Here is a 15,687-nt window from a genome sequence, read left to right as displayed (position 1 = left end):
TGGCTGGCGATTTTGTAGCCGAAACAACTAGTAACTTCTGGAAATCGAAGAGCCTAGAAGTATGCAGCGTAAACTATAAAAGCGGTGTAGGCGAGTAAGAGGAATTCAGTTTGATTTGAGTTGATCAGCAGTTACGACTAAGAAGATATCTAGCGAGCAATACCAGTATTATTTTGATTAGTGGAGTTTCATTTGAGCTATCAGTTTGGTTATTAAGCTATTCGTTGCACAGTTTGAGTGTTATTGTGAAGCATTTTAATAAAGGCCATTTTTCCATTATTCAATATTGGAGTTATTTATTCAACAGTTTAGCGATACGAACCTAGCAAAAGGGGCAAATAAGAGGATTTGCAGCAAATTCGTTACAATTGGTGTCAGAAGAGGAATTGTTGGATAAATTCTAGAGGACAACAAGGACATGGCAAAGTTCAGTGAATTGAGGATCCAGCAGCTGAAGAAGGAGTTGGAGAGCCGTGGATTGAATACAAGCGGCGTTAAACTTGAACTTCAGGCACGGCTTCGAGAGGCAATGAAAGCAGAAGGAATTGATGTGGAAGAGTATGTCTTTCATCTTGATGGCGAGGAGACAACGAAAATTGAAGAGAAAAACGAAACATCGCAGACGGTTAGCAGCACAGACTTGAACATGATATTGGCTGCAATATCTGCACAAACATCGACAGTAGCATCAATGTCGTCGCAACTGGCATCTCAACTGGAAGCACAAGAGGCACGTATAACAGAAATGTCATCACAAATATCCACAAATATGTCATCACAACTAGAAGAACAGAAGACGTATATGGTATCCCAGATGGAAGCACAAGAAACGCGTATATCCGAAATGTCGTCGCAAATGTCATCTCAGCTGGAATCGCAGGAGAACCGTATAACAGCGAAGATTGAAGCACAAGAGGCACGGATATCCGAAATGTCGGCTCAAATTTCAGCACAGATATCATCGCAAATCTCTGCTCAACTGGAAGAGCAAGAAGGACGTATTTCCTCGAAGTTGGAGGCGCAAGATACAAAAATTTTACAGTTTGAAGAAAAAATCGAGGCCGAGGTGGATGCTTTGAGAGGACGTATCGAGCAGTTGCAACTGAATCGCCCAGCAGTCTCAACTAGTAATTCAAAGGTAAAAACACCATCCTTTGACGGTTCTGTTCCTTTCCAGGTCTTTAAGCTACAGTTTGAGAAGACCGCAGCAGTGAACAACTGGAATGTGGAAGATAAAGTTGCCGCACTCTTCGTAGCATTGAAAGGACCAGCTGCCGAAATCTTACAGACTATTCCAGAGTACGAACGGAACAGTTATGACGCATTGATGGCTGCTGTAGAACGGCGATACGGAAGCGAACACAGGAAACAGATATTTCAAATAGAATTGCAAAACCGCTACCAAAAAGCTAACGAGACATTGCAAGAGTTTGCGTCGGATATTGAAAGGCTAGCACATTTAGCGAATGCGGACGCACCCGTGCAATACACTGAAAGGGTAAAGATTCAAAGCTTTATAAATGGCATACGGGATTTCGAAACAAAGCGAGCTACATACGCAAACCCAAAGCCAACATTCGCAGAAACGGTATCACATGCTCTGATTCAGGAAACAGCGTCGCTTCTGTGTAAGCCAGTTTTCAAAGCACGCCGTGTGGAAGTAGACAGGCCAGAGTGGGTAGACGCAATATTGGAGGCACTGAAAGGATCGCAAAAGCGAAGTGAAAAAGTTATCAAATGCTTCAAATGCGGGAAGTCCGGTCACATAGCATGTCATTGCGATCTTGGTCTTAATAGTTCCAACAATGTGGGTGGCCGTAAACGCAAAACTGGAGGAGATGAGAAAGAGCGAGTAAGAGGTAGAGGGCTAGATCCAGCTATTGAATGCCCTGTGATATCTGTGTCGCAAATTGGTAGAAAATCGAGCAGTATTACCGTCAGAGGGAATGTGGATGGCAAAGAACGAGTACTGACTGTAGATACGGGCGCATCTCATTCCTTGATCCGATCTGACTTGGTCAACAGGAGAGTAAAACCGTTACCTGGAGCAAAGTTGCGTACGGTCACTGGCGAGTATAACCAAGTTCAAGGCGAAGTGGTATGTGAGGTATTAATTGGAAAAGTCATGGTTCTACACAAATTCGTTGTGGCGGAGATCGTTGATGAAGTCATATTGGGAGTGGACTTCTTGGTTGACCATGACGTCAGGATCGATATGCGGAGAAAAATTATGCGCTATAAGAACCAGGACATACCACTTAACTTTAGTTTGGAAAAAGGGTTAAGCAGTAATCGGGTACTGGTGGAAAAGACTCGACAAAGACCACGAAAGTCAAAGGCAAAGGTTGATAGATCGAATGGGCCAAATAAATCAAAATCAAAAGTACCTGCGAGAGAAACACTGGCATTGACAAAACCTAAAAGACGCAGGAAAACGAAGCAACGAATTTCCAAGAAAGAATGCGAGGGTAGTTTCAAGCCGGAGCGCACTACTCTTGTGAAATGTGGGAACGATACCGATTATGCAAAGCAAATCCGTCCAGCGCAAGCTCTACGAAGTGGTTCATTGACCAAACAACAGAGTGTGAAGGAACGGCCCAGGGTAATGAGTAATAAGATGAAACACTGGCATGACAAGAACTCTAATTCGGAAGGTTTCTTGGCGGGTGATTTGGTACTGTTAAACAACCCTCACCGGCGGAAAGGTGTTCCAGCCAAATTTCGGTGCAGTTGGGAAGGCCCGTACAAAGTTGTGAAGAAGATCAGTGATACCATCTACCGCATACAAACCACTGGGAAACCACGGATTAGAAGAGTGGTACATTTGGAGATGCTAGCGGCGTTTAGATTGGGAGATTTGTCTGATCGGGACGATCAGACTTAGGTGGAGGGCAGTGTTACGAATATTAGCAAAACTGAGGAGTGCTGCCATCTCCAGGCCGATGCTAAGCAGTGACGTGAATTCACATCAATAATTCAATCATTATGTATCTACATAAACGAATCAATAATTGCGTCTACACATACGTACACATTCCGACGAGCAACATTTACATACAAGGCAGCGAGAGATGAGATGTCACACACCGATGAATTTACTTATACGCTTATGTGTGTGCGGGAGACTGTAAACTACAAACACATGCATATATCTTATCTGAGTTGTCACAAGAGAGAGCAATAATTTGTGCACGTAGTTGTGGCTGGCGATTTTGTAGCCGAAACAACTAGTAACTTCTGGAAATCGAAGAGCCTAGAAGTATGCAGCATAAACTATAAAAGCGGTGTAGGCGAGTAAGAGGAATTCAGTTTGATTTGAGTTGATCAGCAGTTACGACTAAAAAGATATCTAGCGAGCAATACCAGTATTATTTTGATTAGTGGAGTTTCATTTGAGCTATCAGTTTGGTTATTAAGCTATTCGTTGCACAGTTTGAGTGTTATTGTGAAGCATTTTAATAAAGGCCATTTTTCCATTATTCAATATTGGAGTTATTTATTCAACAGTTTAGCGATACGAACCTAGCAAAAGGGGCAAATAAGAGGATTTGCAGCAAATTCGTTACAATATATATATGGGCATACTCACTTTTCAACTCGTCGAAATTCTGAGCCATAAATATTAAAATTTCTTCGTTCGATTTAGAGGGTCCGGGATTAGATCCACAAAACTCTTGCTGCAAGCTTCTCAACTGGGCTATAAAATTTTTTATTTGAATATAATTAAGATGATTCAAATGCCTTTTACTTATCATTTTGCAGTTATTTATTTATTTAAATATTTTTGTTTATTATTTGCCGGTGAAAATATCAACTCACTACGCTGAGCACAAAATAACTGAACAATTTACAACGCAGCAAACAACAAAACCACCATGAGACAACTGAATGTATTGCATGGGAGAGCGATGAAAAGAAATGAATAGCGTAGTTTTCGCTACCTACATGTAATGCCGCAGTAATACACCAATACAAAAAAAAACACTTAAACAGTTTATCCCAGCAAAAATTCGGACTCAAGTCGACGACGTACTATGTTGGCTTTGCGTACGACTTAAATTTTGGCAAAAAAGTTAGGGCATACGAATTTCGTGAAAGTTCACAAAACGAATGCTTTATTAAGCACGTAACGAAAAGTTAAGCAACTATTAACGTTTGATAACTTTACATCTGCCGCAATTTTTTTCCTTTTAGTCGCAACGTTTTGTTATGGTCCACTTGGGAGATTCAACCTTGGAACGTACCAGTTGGCTAGTGATAGGGAAAAGGCAGGATTCACCCTCACTCATGTCTGCCTGGGGTGCTTAAAACAAAATTTTGTTAGTTTCGTGTGGGTGGTATCGCCAGAAATTCCCATGACATTGACGAATTTTCAATAACACCTGGCGCAATGGTGTAGGTGGCTCATCTCATCAGCTGATCTTACTCGTTTCATTGTACTGGCACAGAGATTGTCAAAAGGAGATGGCTATCGCAAAATGCAACCGAAGCATTGGCAATTATGCACTGTCGTGGTGGTAAAATTTTACCTAATTTAGCAAAAGTTGCAATGTTTTACGCTTTCTCTACGTTCCATTCACCTAACATCAATACAAAGATTTGACAACCGGAACGCGACATGTATAGTGCTGTAGGGATGAGCTAACCATAACAATGAACCATTCGATAATGGCCGCCACAAGGAGATAACTGGTTTTTTCGCATCCCTAGGAGGAGATAAAAAATTTTTGGAAAAAAGGAAGAAAAAAAAAAAAGAAAAAACGTGGCGTCGTTTGCTGTGCGGTGGTGGTTTCTTTTTTTTCCGGTTTTTTGCTGGTAACTAAAACTCTGTTTCGAGAACACCCGGAACTATTCTGATGATAATCTGGACATCAACGAATGCGAAATAACAAAATCAACAAAGAAAAAACTTACAAGGCAGGACAATTTGGTCAAACTACAAAAATCAGTAAAAAAAATCGGGCACGATATAAAGGCAATAAAACGAAGAAGCCCAAGGAAGACGTGGTGGTTCTCAGGAGGTATTGGTCGGTTTGTGCGCTGCTCGCCCACGCGGATGTACCCCATGCACTCTGGAACTTTCTAGAAAATTTTGCTATGAATACTCAATACTAATAAAAAAAGAAAAGAGTCGAGTTGGACATTGACGTCCCGAAGGCAGTACTCAGTATATGAATAATAATAAAAAGTGCACAAATAAGTGGGGTTTAACAAAAATGTACGCAATAACCGATTAAATGTGATTATCGATTTAAAGCGAAGATAGTTTGCACTTATGTGTACCAAAGTACGCAAGAATAACGAGCAAAGACCCTTGAAGAAAACGTGCAAGACGCGAAGAAATCCGGAGTTATAAGCAAATTCTTATAAATAATACGAGCACCAAATAATTGTCTGCGCGGGAGGTAATTTAATTGAAAACTAGTAAAGGCATCTAAGCTCGGTTGTAACCGAACACTTGTTACGGTCTGTTGTTATGGTCTACGGTTACGGTCCACTTGGGAGCGTTTTCGTGCGAACACACCTAGTGACTGGGGATGGGGCGAAAGTTGCGATACAAAAGTATCGAAACAAAGAAAGAAAAATTCGGCGATAACTAGCGAAAAAAAACCACGAGTTTCCGGCCGTAGAAACACAAAGAAGGAGTAGAAAATTTTAGAAAAGAAAAGAAAAAAAATAGCCACGAGTTTTCCGGCCGCAAGTAAAACGAAGAAGGAGTGGGAAATTTAGAAAAAAAAAGCAGCGAAAACGATAGCCACTTTTTCCGGCCGGGAAAAAAGCAAGAGTTTTGCCCAGTTAATCGGAAAAATTTTATAAAACAAAAAGGTTTATTGTAAAATTATTCATTTAAGGCGTTATACAAACGAGAAGATTTGTGATTTGCTTCAGCCTAATTTTTGGCGGCCCTGCGATTATACAAAAGGATCGTGTAACATCTATTGGCACAACATCTACAGCAAAGGCGTCAAGCACCGATACTGCTTCAGTAACTTTATGGCTCACATCAACTGCGCATCCCCAACTAATCGCAAAACACCCTCGCCGGCTGTGCACGTATTCAAGTAAATGCCCAGAAACTAGGAAGAGTCGATAGCGCAAAGTCCGTTCCGACAAACCTCTTTTCTACTCGTCTATTTTGGGTGGTAATAAACATTACAACGGTTGTGTTGTGTTGGCACAAACTCGACGTATAGAATATCCAGTTGAAGTAGGTCGGCGTTTCACAGTCACACCTAGTGAGGAAAGTACTAGTGATTCCGATTCGGATTCAGACGGCACTAAACTAATTGTGATGAGAACCCTTGGTATCCGCAAATAAACCCCTTTCTCTACGTCTACGAAGTACACTACCACCTTTGGAACAGCGTCCGCCTCCAGGGCCAGCAGTACGCTGCAGCGTAATACAACGAACGCCCAATTAGCACCAAGTCATACAGGTCGTAAAAGTCAACACGAAGTTTTATTGCCACCAGAGCGCAACAACCACCAACAGTACCAACACAGCGCGCCAAAGACCGCGCACCACAACTAACAACAGCGTCAATTTCACCAGCAAAATCAACATCACCAGTAAAACAACATAAAATTAGCAAAACTTTGGGCGCGGAAATTCTTTTTACTCAAATGTCGGAAAAACAATATCATTCCAAAACATATAATAAATAACGTAAGCTGCACCTTCCAAAGTTTGGAAGATGACACACCATACAACAAACAGATTGGCCAGTTAATTTCAGATTTTCGAAGGAAAATACTTAACTTGGAAATAAAAATCTCCTTTTGGAAGATAAATCGACTAGAACAACAAATCAATAATCTAAGATCAATTATCCAATCCAGAAGCTTACCTAACACGAATGATTTTTTCCGAACACAAGAAATTAGCTATCAAAATAGACACGAAGTAACCATAAATAACTTGAACACAAAGTACAACAAGCTAGAATCAACTCAAATACAAACACACATCACATCTGACACAACATGCTTTATACACAATGCAACAACTATAAATTTACCAAAAGACGTTATGCTCTTAATGGGCTTAGGCCCAAACTTTGGACTGCCAACAACTCCTAACAAGCTACCAACCAAACAGATAATAGCAGAAGTGGAGTGCATTATGCAAAATTGCGTATATCCCCAAAACAGAAACGAAATCAGACAAACGGTGACACGCACAATATTTCAAGCCAAATCAACAGCAAGAAAATCCAATTTAGAAAACTTCCTACTACAAAAAGAAAAAAGTTGCATACAGTTTTTTAAGAACAATCCTGAAATAATATGCACTAGATCGGATAAAGGAAATAAATCTGTGTTTATGTACAAAAAAGACCTATTAAAACTTGGAGAGGAGATGCTCAGCGACACTGACATATACAACGCCATAACTGACCCAACAAACAAAATACAAATCAAAAACAATCTGTTTGTAAAAACCCTATTCAATAGAGGTAAAATAGACTCCCTAACTAAACGGAAACTTACAACGTACAACGCAAACCCACCAAGGATATACTTCGCACCAAAACACCACAAAAACGAAATTCCAATGCCACTTAGACCGATCTCCGCCGACTATGATGGACCAACAACAGCACTGTCGAAATATGCAACAGCGATTCTAGCCAAAATACCAAAATCGCAGTTCCACATATGCAATTCATTTGAATTTAAAGCATTCATCGCCCAACAAACACACGAACCGGGCCAAATACAAGTATCATTTGATGTAAAAAGCCTATTTACAAATGCGTCAGTTGATTCTATTTTAAGAATCTTAAACGAGAGGTGGAGGGATATTGAATCCATCACAAATCTTTCGCAAAGTGAATTTATCGAAATGATTACTCTTTGCACAAAAAACAGCTATTTTCAATTTAACGAACAGTTCTATGCACAGAATTTCGGTTGCCCAATGGGATCACCCATCAGCTGTATTCTAGTAGAAATTCTAATGGACAACGTTTTAGAACGAGCCATTCAGAGAGTAAAAGAAGAACTAGAATTCAACATTAGCATAATTAAGAAATACGTAGACGACCTATACCTACTACTACCTGAACACATCCTTCCATCGGTCTTAAAAATATTCAATGCCATAGAACCAGGAATCGAGTTCACATTTGAAAAAGAACAACAAAATATGCTACCATTCTTGGATATGGTTATTTTCAGAAACGCACAGGACGGAACCTTTAACACGGAATGGTACCGTAAACCAGTCTCATCAGGTCGTATTTTGAATTATAGGTCAATACATCCATTAACCCAAAAAATCAGCACCGCAAAAGGGTTAATAAACAGAGTTCTTAACTTAAGTGATGAAAAATACCACAACAAGAACAAATTAATTATAAAAGGCATCCTCAAAGCAAACGATTATCCGCCAAAATTGGTTTCAAGATTAATAAATCATTATAAAATATCCATCAACAAAAAAAAACACCGACCCAATATTAACGAGCACCAACGCTCAACAACAATTAGCAGAAATTAAAACTATGACAATTTCATATTTCCCGTATATTACAAAATGTATTACAAACAAATTCAAAGAGTTCACTGCCAACGTCCGTTTTGCGTACAAAAATAAAAACAATGTTGGGAAAATGTACAACAAGATTAAAGACAAAATACCAACAAATAAAGAAAAGAACGTTGTATACAAAATAGATTGTATTGACTGCCAGCGAAGAAAAAGTTACATAGGCACTACATCTCAACATTTATACAAACGCCTAAATCAACATAGAAAAACTGTTGAGAAGAAAGAAACAGAAAAAAGTGCACTCGCCCTCCACGCTATTACTTTTGGACATAGATTTGACTTCGAAGGAACTAAAGTATTGGCTAGAGAGAAAAGTTGGGGAAAAAGAATCCTATTAGAAGAAATATTTATTAAAGCTGATAAAAACTGTGTTAATAAAAGAAGCGTAGAAGCTAAAAACATCAGCGACATCTATACGTGTAATTTCTAACAATGTCAACAATCATCAGCTGCTCTACATAGTCCATCAAGCACGAACCGGCTGACAAAATATCAACAAACGTCAAATACGTATATATATATAGTTTGTTGTTTGAATTTTACATTGTGTTCATTTTATTACTTATTTCTTTTAAATTTTATTCAAATTTATAAATAAGTCCTATAATTTAAAAATTTTATATATGACCATTTCTGCACAATGCAGAAAACAAAACATCTATACAAAACAACTGGACAAGGAAGAACGCAGTAATTTTGAGTAAGAATCTGTGATTTCAATAATTGTGTTATATATGTACTTTTGTGTGTATATGTAATTAATAATTATTAACCCTCTTTTGCAATGCAAGGCCTTATATACTAAGTTTTATATTTTTTGTCATTAGGCCCTGAAGAAGACCAAAATAAAAGGTCGAAACGTTGGCGATAAAATAAAAAAGGCGTTTTTCTGATTCATTGGACTGTAAACCCGAAACCAAAAAAACAAATCACCAGTAACCACGCCGGCAGAGGCCTACGGTACGTACTCTGGCGGCCATGTAAGTATCAGCCTTGTAGAGACTTAAAAATATCTACCCAACAAAAAATTTGGTCATAAAACTTACCCACGCCCATGCAAATGTGACTAGGAATATAACCTATGACTGTATAATAGCTAGTCAAATGACGTGGAATGACGAGAGCGTTTTTGCAGGGTAGTTAAAGAAACTTCTAAGTGGTACTTAGAGGGTTTTATACAGTCCGGTTGAACCATTTAACAAGGGTCGATTTTTCCCGTCAAATTTTATTATTGAATACTTGAAATTGTTAGCTTTACAACAAAGGGCATACATTTTTTATATCATTTTAATAATATATTTTGTTGCTTTAAAATGATTGAAGTTAGCTCTATAAATTTTATTCATAATAATAATTTATCACGTGAAACGTTTTGGCGATCCATTTTTGGAGCTCAACCATAAATTGTTAGAAAAAAATTTGCGGCCGCAGCCATTGGTCGATTATGCACGAATTGGCTAAAAGATTTAAACTTTTTTTTTCTTATATCATACAAATACAATATATATATATATATATATATACATATGAATCACTATTGCTAGCAATATCGTTCGAACAACCAGAAGAAAATAATATACGTAGTATATTTACAATACATAAGTACATTTAATTACATATTTTTTCTCACACATAGCGTTTATAGCGATTATCAAAAAAAAAAGGGGAGACATAAATAATTGTATAATTTGAAATATTACGAGCAAAAGTAAGAGAAAAGAAAAGAACCCCCAACAGAACAAGCTTAACCAGACTTAAGTATTCATGTTAGATTTCGTTTCGATTTCGGCCCAATAAAGTGTGAACTGTTGGATTATTTTTTTTCTCTCACTTTATACACTACACATTCTTACCTACATTTTCATAGCGTAAATAGCCATTCGTAGTTCAACAATGCTGTAGCCCTGGTTAAGAAACCTGCACTATCGCATTTTTTTTGTAGCATACATACGTTAATAGAAATGAATTATAAATAAATAAGTATTTAAAATGGGAATACTGGCGTCATTTATTTAGAAGGCACTTAGGGAAACAGGTAAGGGGCCACCGAAAGATTAGGTGCGTCGGAGGCCATGGATTTGAGGGTGGGATAAGCACCGGGCGTCGCAACAACACCCGCGGCGCCTCCAAGTTATATTCGGCCCTTTTTGTTTATACCCTTTTGTATTTATTTTCAGTATTTTTTTTTTTTGATTTTCAGAGTTAGTAACCGGCCATGTCCGGTTCGGTAAATCTTATTTAAGTTAGATTTTTTTGAGTTTTTTTTGAATTTGAATTTTTTTGGATGTTAACGGTCTGTCCGTGACATCCGGTTCGGCCGGATGTTGTTTTATTTTGAATTATAAGCGTTTTGAGTCGTCTCTGCGCTTTTTGACAGCTAGTTTTGATAGGCATGATAGGAACTTTTTTCTGATTATGGCGCAGGAACAGTAAGGTTGGCAAGGACCCGCCCCAGCCTACAATGACTAGCCATTGTGCACCACCACATCATGCCGACCGCCTTCCTTACTGCTTCCACCGAAGATGCGTATTCCATAACACACTATGCACTCAGCCACAACAAAACTTTCACAGCTGTCCTTTGAGTTTCGCAGAAGCCTTAATCTATTTAAAACCAACTATTGCAATAAAGCAATATTGAAAAGCGAACTTCACGAATTCGCTGCAGCATAAACTAATTAACACAACTCCTTTTGCGCAATAACCACCACCCATATCTAACCCCCACCATTAATCGCGCGCAACCACCAAACAGGCGGTCACGATAACAACCTCGAACACCAAAACCGAGCGCCAAATCCACCACCTCGTCCGCGCAACCACGAGCGTAACACCACCAGCAGCCTTAGTAACAACAACAGCAGGGCCGCCGAACATAGGCCTGCTGCAACACCACCAGCGTTAACAACAACAACAGCAGGGCCGCCGAATATAGTCCTGCTGCAACAGCACCTACAACAACAACAACGTTTGGAACCTGGTGAGTTCGTTCCAGATACGGAAAACACCATTTTTTTTGGTACCTTAAGTTTAAGGAATTCATATTGGATTTTTAATTAACACTATCTTAAATACACCTCAATTTAGGTATATGCCAACATTGGAAAAGAAATGAATGTATATTAGATTGAATTATCGCTATCTAAAATATACATAACTGTAGGCATATTCCAACATCAGGAAGAACTGAATGGTCAGTAGATTCTGAATTAACACCATCATAGATATACATAAATGTAGGTATATGCCAACATTCAAAAGAAAAATGAATTTATATTAGATTTAGAATTGACGCTACCTAAAATATACATAAATGTAGGCATAGGGCAACATCCAGAAAAAATTTTTTTTTTTTGGAAGGGGGGAGGGGAGGAGGAAATACTTGCTATCTATATTAGAGTGGGTCGTTCCATTCTGACTTGTTCAATTTACCGGGTTTCTCAACTGAACAAGGGAACTAGGTTTTCGATCGCGGTTCTAATTGTCCTTTTTTGTCCATTGTTCTTTTGGTACGTTTTATCTAAGGTTAGCTTCTCGTTCGCGAGCATTGTGAATTCATATGTGCTTACACCGTCATTGCCTTGTACTGCTGCAGAGGGGCTATCGGAAAGAGATGGGGACTCTCGCCAAGAGTAGTACACTGGCTTTATGAGATGGTGGTCAAACCGATTCTGCTATATGGGGTGCTGGTCTGGTGGAAAGCACTGGACACGGCGAGCACCTCCAAAATGTTAGTATCAGTGCAACGGACGGCGCTGATCGGTATCAGTGGCGCTCTCAGAACAACACCTACCTTGGCACTGAACGTCATGCTGAACATATACTCAGTAGATATTGCGGGAAAGGCGGCCGCGGCAAGGTCGTTGGTCAGGCTTCGCGATATGGGGTATGGACTTTCTGACCGCGGACACTCTAGCCTTCTTACCAATTTCGACTTTATCCCGGACAGAACGGACTATTGTATGCCGATAACTGCTCCCTATACAACCTTCACCCCAGTCATTCCAGAGAGAGAGGAGTGGGCAAGAGGAATTATCTGGGGCACGGGACCAGTTAACTTGTTCACGGATGGGTCGAAGCTGGATGGAAAGGTTGGTGGGGGGTCTTTTGTCAAGAGCTAAATTTAAGCCGCAAGTTTAAGTTGGCTGATCACTGCAGTGTATTCCAAGCGGAAGTTGCTGCCATTAAGGATGCGGTGGATGGAATGCTATCCAGTGCTACTACGGTTAGGGAATTTAATATCTACTCTGATAGCCAAGCGGCTATCAAGGCCTTGAGCTCAACTACAGTGCGATCGAGGGCGGTCTGGGAGTGCCTGACCTCGCTTGCGATTGCATCGAATTATTTTACAATTAAGATTATCTGGGTCCAGGGCCATAGTGATATCCCGGGTAACTGTCAAGCGGATCTCTTAGCCCGCATCGGTACAACTGAACTGGATGAAGATGGCTGTAGGGATTTCGGGATCCCGCTGGCCACCTGTGGATTGCTCCTCCATAGCTGGACCTCGAGTCAGCTCAGCAAACGTTGGGCGGACACCACGTCTTGCAGGGTAGCAAGATCTTTCTGGCCGAAAGTGGATGGCAGGAGGTCTGCTGAAATAATTGGGTTCACTAAGGCTCACCTATCAATGTTCATTGGGGTTTTGACAGGGCACTGTCCCATGGGTATCCATGCGGTACGTCTCAATATACTGGAAACTCCATCCTGCTGCAGCTGTATGGAGGATGATGAGGTGGAATTACCAAATCACTTTATGCTTGATTACCCAGCTTTTGCCAGAACTAGGCGAAAGTACTTCGGTCGCGACTCACTTGGATCTCCCGAGGATTTATCCAAAGTTGAGATCGGTATCATTCGGAGCTTTATCGTTGCTACCCAACGATTCTCTAAGTAGCTAGATCTAAGTCACCGTTATTTTTGGTGTATGTGGTATCACAACGAACCTTCGTGTTGTCCAAGTGAGCTATCCTTATCAGGGCAGCTGCCACCTAACCTATCCTATCCTATGTGCTTACGCAGAAATTCTGAGCACGTATGTCGATGAGGCCACTTACACCAGATGTGCGTGGCATTCTTTGGGTATGGCATTGCTGCAACGCTGGGCATGTGAACTAATGATGGATAACCTCTTTTGTAGATAACTAGTTACATTTCTTAAACTTGAAAGGATCATATTTACAACTTGTGTCCGTGCTCTTCCGATTTCCTGGATCACCCGAAAGCTGTAACCTTTTTCAGTTAATTAACCATATATGTATATAGCACGTATTTACTCATAACCCCATTTAAGTGCCTAAATGTATGTATATGCAAAAGTGTAGAAAGGATAACACCTAAGATTATAAGAACTTCATTCACGTTTTTTTTTAAAGAATTTTTTTCTATAGTAAATACGTATATGACGCTTAGGGCGTGTTCATTTAAATATACTTAGATTATAAGGGGCACACTTTTGAAAGGCGAAACTATTGAGTGACGGCCAATAAGCATTGACCTTTTAGCCACATCTGTTCATGATTATCGAAACGTTAATATTTAAGGCTAACCCCAAATTGGATAATCAAATTTTAAAATCACTATTAAATTTAAAATCAAATGGAAAAAAAATTAAGGATTTGATATCAAATGCCTAATCATGATAAATGCATTGACCGTATATGTGCATCTAGCTTTTAAAGACTATACAGGATAATCCTTATGCTATATACACATTTTAATTAAAAGTGTTCAACAATTTTCATTTGCCCTTATCGAAGATTAATGCAATTATACATGCATAGATATATGTATAAGAGCTTCTTTGATCTGCAACTTCGCAAGTAAACATACTATATATTTCAGTTTTTTTTGGAATGATGTCTAAATAAAATTGTAATTTAAAATGGGAATGCTGACTTCCATAATTATTTAGAAGGCACTAGGTAGGACAGGTAAGGGGCCACCGAAATACTGGTGCGTCGGAGGCCATGGATTTGAGGGTGAGACAAGCACCGGGCGTCGCAACAACACCCGCGGCGCCCCCAAGTTATATTCGGCCTTTCCCTTTCTTATTTTAATTTTCAGCGTTTTTTTTCAGCTTGTTTTTTTGACTTTCACAGTTAGTAGCCGGTCATGTCCGGTTCGGTAATTTTTTTTTTGCGGTTATTTTTTTTTTTTTGAATTTTAAATTTTGGATGTTTAACGGTCTGTCCGTGACATCCGGTTCTGCCGGATGTTTTAGTTTGAATTATAAGCGTTTTGAATTCGTTCTGCGCTTTTTGACGGTTTTTTTTAAAGGCATGATAGGAACTTTTTCTTGTTATGCCGCAGGAACAGTAAGGTTAGCAGGACCCCGCCCAGCCGACATGACTAGCCACTGTACAACACCAGATCATGCCGACTGCCTTCCTTACTGCCCCATAGAAAATGCGTTAAAGCATAACAGCTTTTAAAGTTTTAGAGTAAAATAGCCACAATCGCTATAGAACATGTTCTAATGCAATTATTACTAGGTAGTCCACAAACTGCGCCTTGGTGCTTTATTATGACATATCTATTGCGCCCCTCGCTATGAAGCTCTCCATTGTCTAAGCTAAGACGGATTAACATATACCTTATAATAAGGGTTTATTTAAGATTTATTTACGCTAAAGATAGGTAATCTTTAATCATAAGGAATATAAAATATAAAAATAAGTAGGCCTAGAGAATAACCAAAAGAGTTAATAGCGGGATCCAGTAAAACAACAAATCGCGAATACCATATGAAGTAATTTGACTTATGTATAATTCTTCAAAACTTAGCAACACTTAACTTGACTTAGAAGTCTGTTGAATTTTGATTTTCTATGTAAGTTCTAAGTGACGTTTACATTTTGAGATGCCATTTGTTTGTTTCCATTTCATTTTGTCATACAAATTGACATTTATTGATTATGATGCCACATTGGATGCGCTAAGTGGAGTATAATCGTGGCTAAGTTGCCAAGTTTACGCCAAGTCAAGTCTAGTCTATGCTTTTGCGGATATGACTGAGGACCTCTTTGTGCTTTTCTTCTAAATACGGTTTAGTTCTCAGATGCCGTGTTTCCTCATAATGCTTGCGGGTATGACTTCTTAAGTCTTTGGGAGGCGAGGCCTCTTCAATCAGA

The 15,687-nt window shown here is 39.4% G+C and overlaps 3 protein-coding genes across 7 annotated transcripts in view; 2 read left to right on the top strand and 1 right to left on the bottom strand.

Moving 5' to 3' along the window:
* The window catches only part of LOC137244041 (uncharacterized), a 90,141-nt gene extending 86,078 nt beyond the window's left edge, over positions 1 to 4,063 (bottom strand). For 3 of the 4 annotated variants that reach the window (XM_067772493.1, XM_067772496.1, XM_067772494.1), the window contains exon 1: positions 3,590 to 4,063. In XM_067772493.1, coding sequence (XP_067628594.1) covers positions 3,590 to 3,755 — 166 coding nt within the window. In that variant the 5' untranslated portion in view covers positions 3,756 to 4,063. The remainder of the gene's footprint in view (positions 1 to 3,589) is intronic. The other variant, XM_067772495.1, reaches the window with a different exon arrangement.
* On the top strand, positions 1,430 to 9,038 carry LOC137244037 (uncharacterized). The gene is made up of 2 exons (XM_067772484.1): positions 1,430 to 5,826; positions 5,890 to 9,038. Exon 2 carries the CDS (start codon positions 7,031 to 7,033, stop codon positions 8,501 to 8,503), a length of 1,473 nt encoding a protein of 490 aa, XP_067628585.1. The 5' UTR covers positions 1,430 to 5,826; positions 5,890 to 7,030; the 3' UTR covers positions 8,504 to 9,038.
* Positions 9,032 to 15,687, top strand: part of LOC137244038 (uncharacterized) — a 290,995-nt gene continuing 284,339 nt past the window's right edge. The window contains exons 1-2 of one of the 2 annotated variants that reach the window (XM_067772487.1): positions 9,032 to 9,254; positions 9,382 to 9,534. The gene's annotated coding sequence lies outside the window, so the exon portion shown is untranslated. Of the gene's footprint in view, positions 9,535 to 15,687 lie in introns of both variants that reach the window. The other variant, XM_067772486.1, reaches the window with a different exon arrangement.

The sequence above is a fragment of the Eurosta solidaginis genome, chromosome 3 (assembly GCF_040869045.1).
Source record: "Eurosta solidaginis isolate ZX-2024a chromosome 3, ASM4086904v1, whole genome shotgun sequence".
NCBI classification, from domain to species: domain Eukaryota; kingdom Metazoa; phylum Arthropoda; class Insecta; order Diptera; family Tephritidae; genus Eurosta; species Eurosta solidaginis.
The sequence above is the reverse complement of the archived record's forward strand: the minus strand, read 5'-3'. Positions and strand labels throughout refer to the sequence as shown.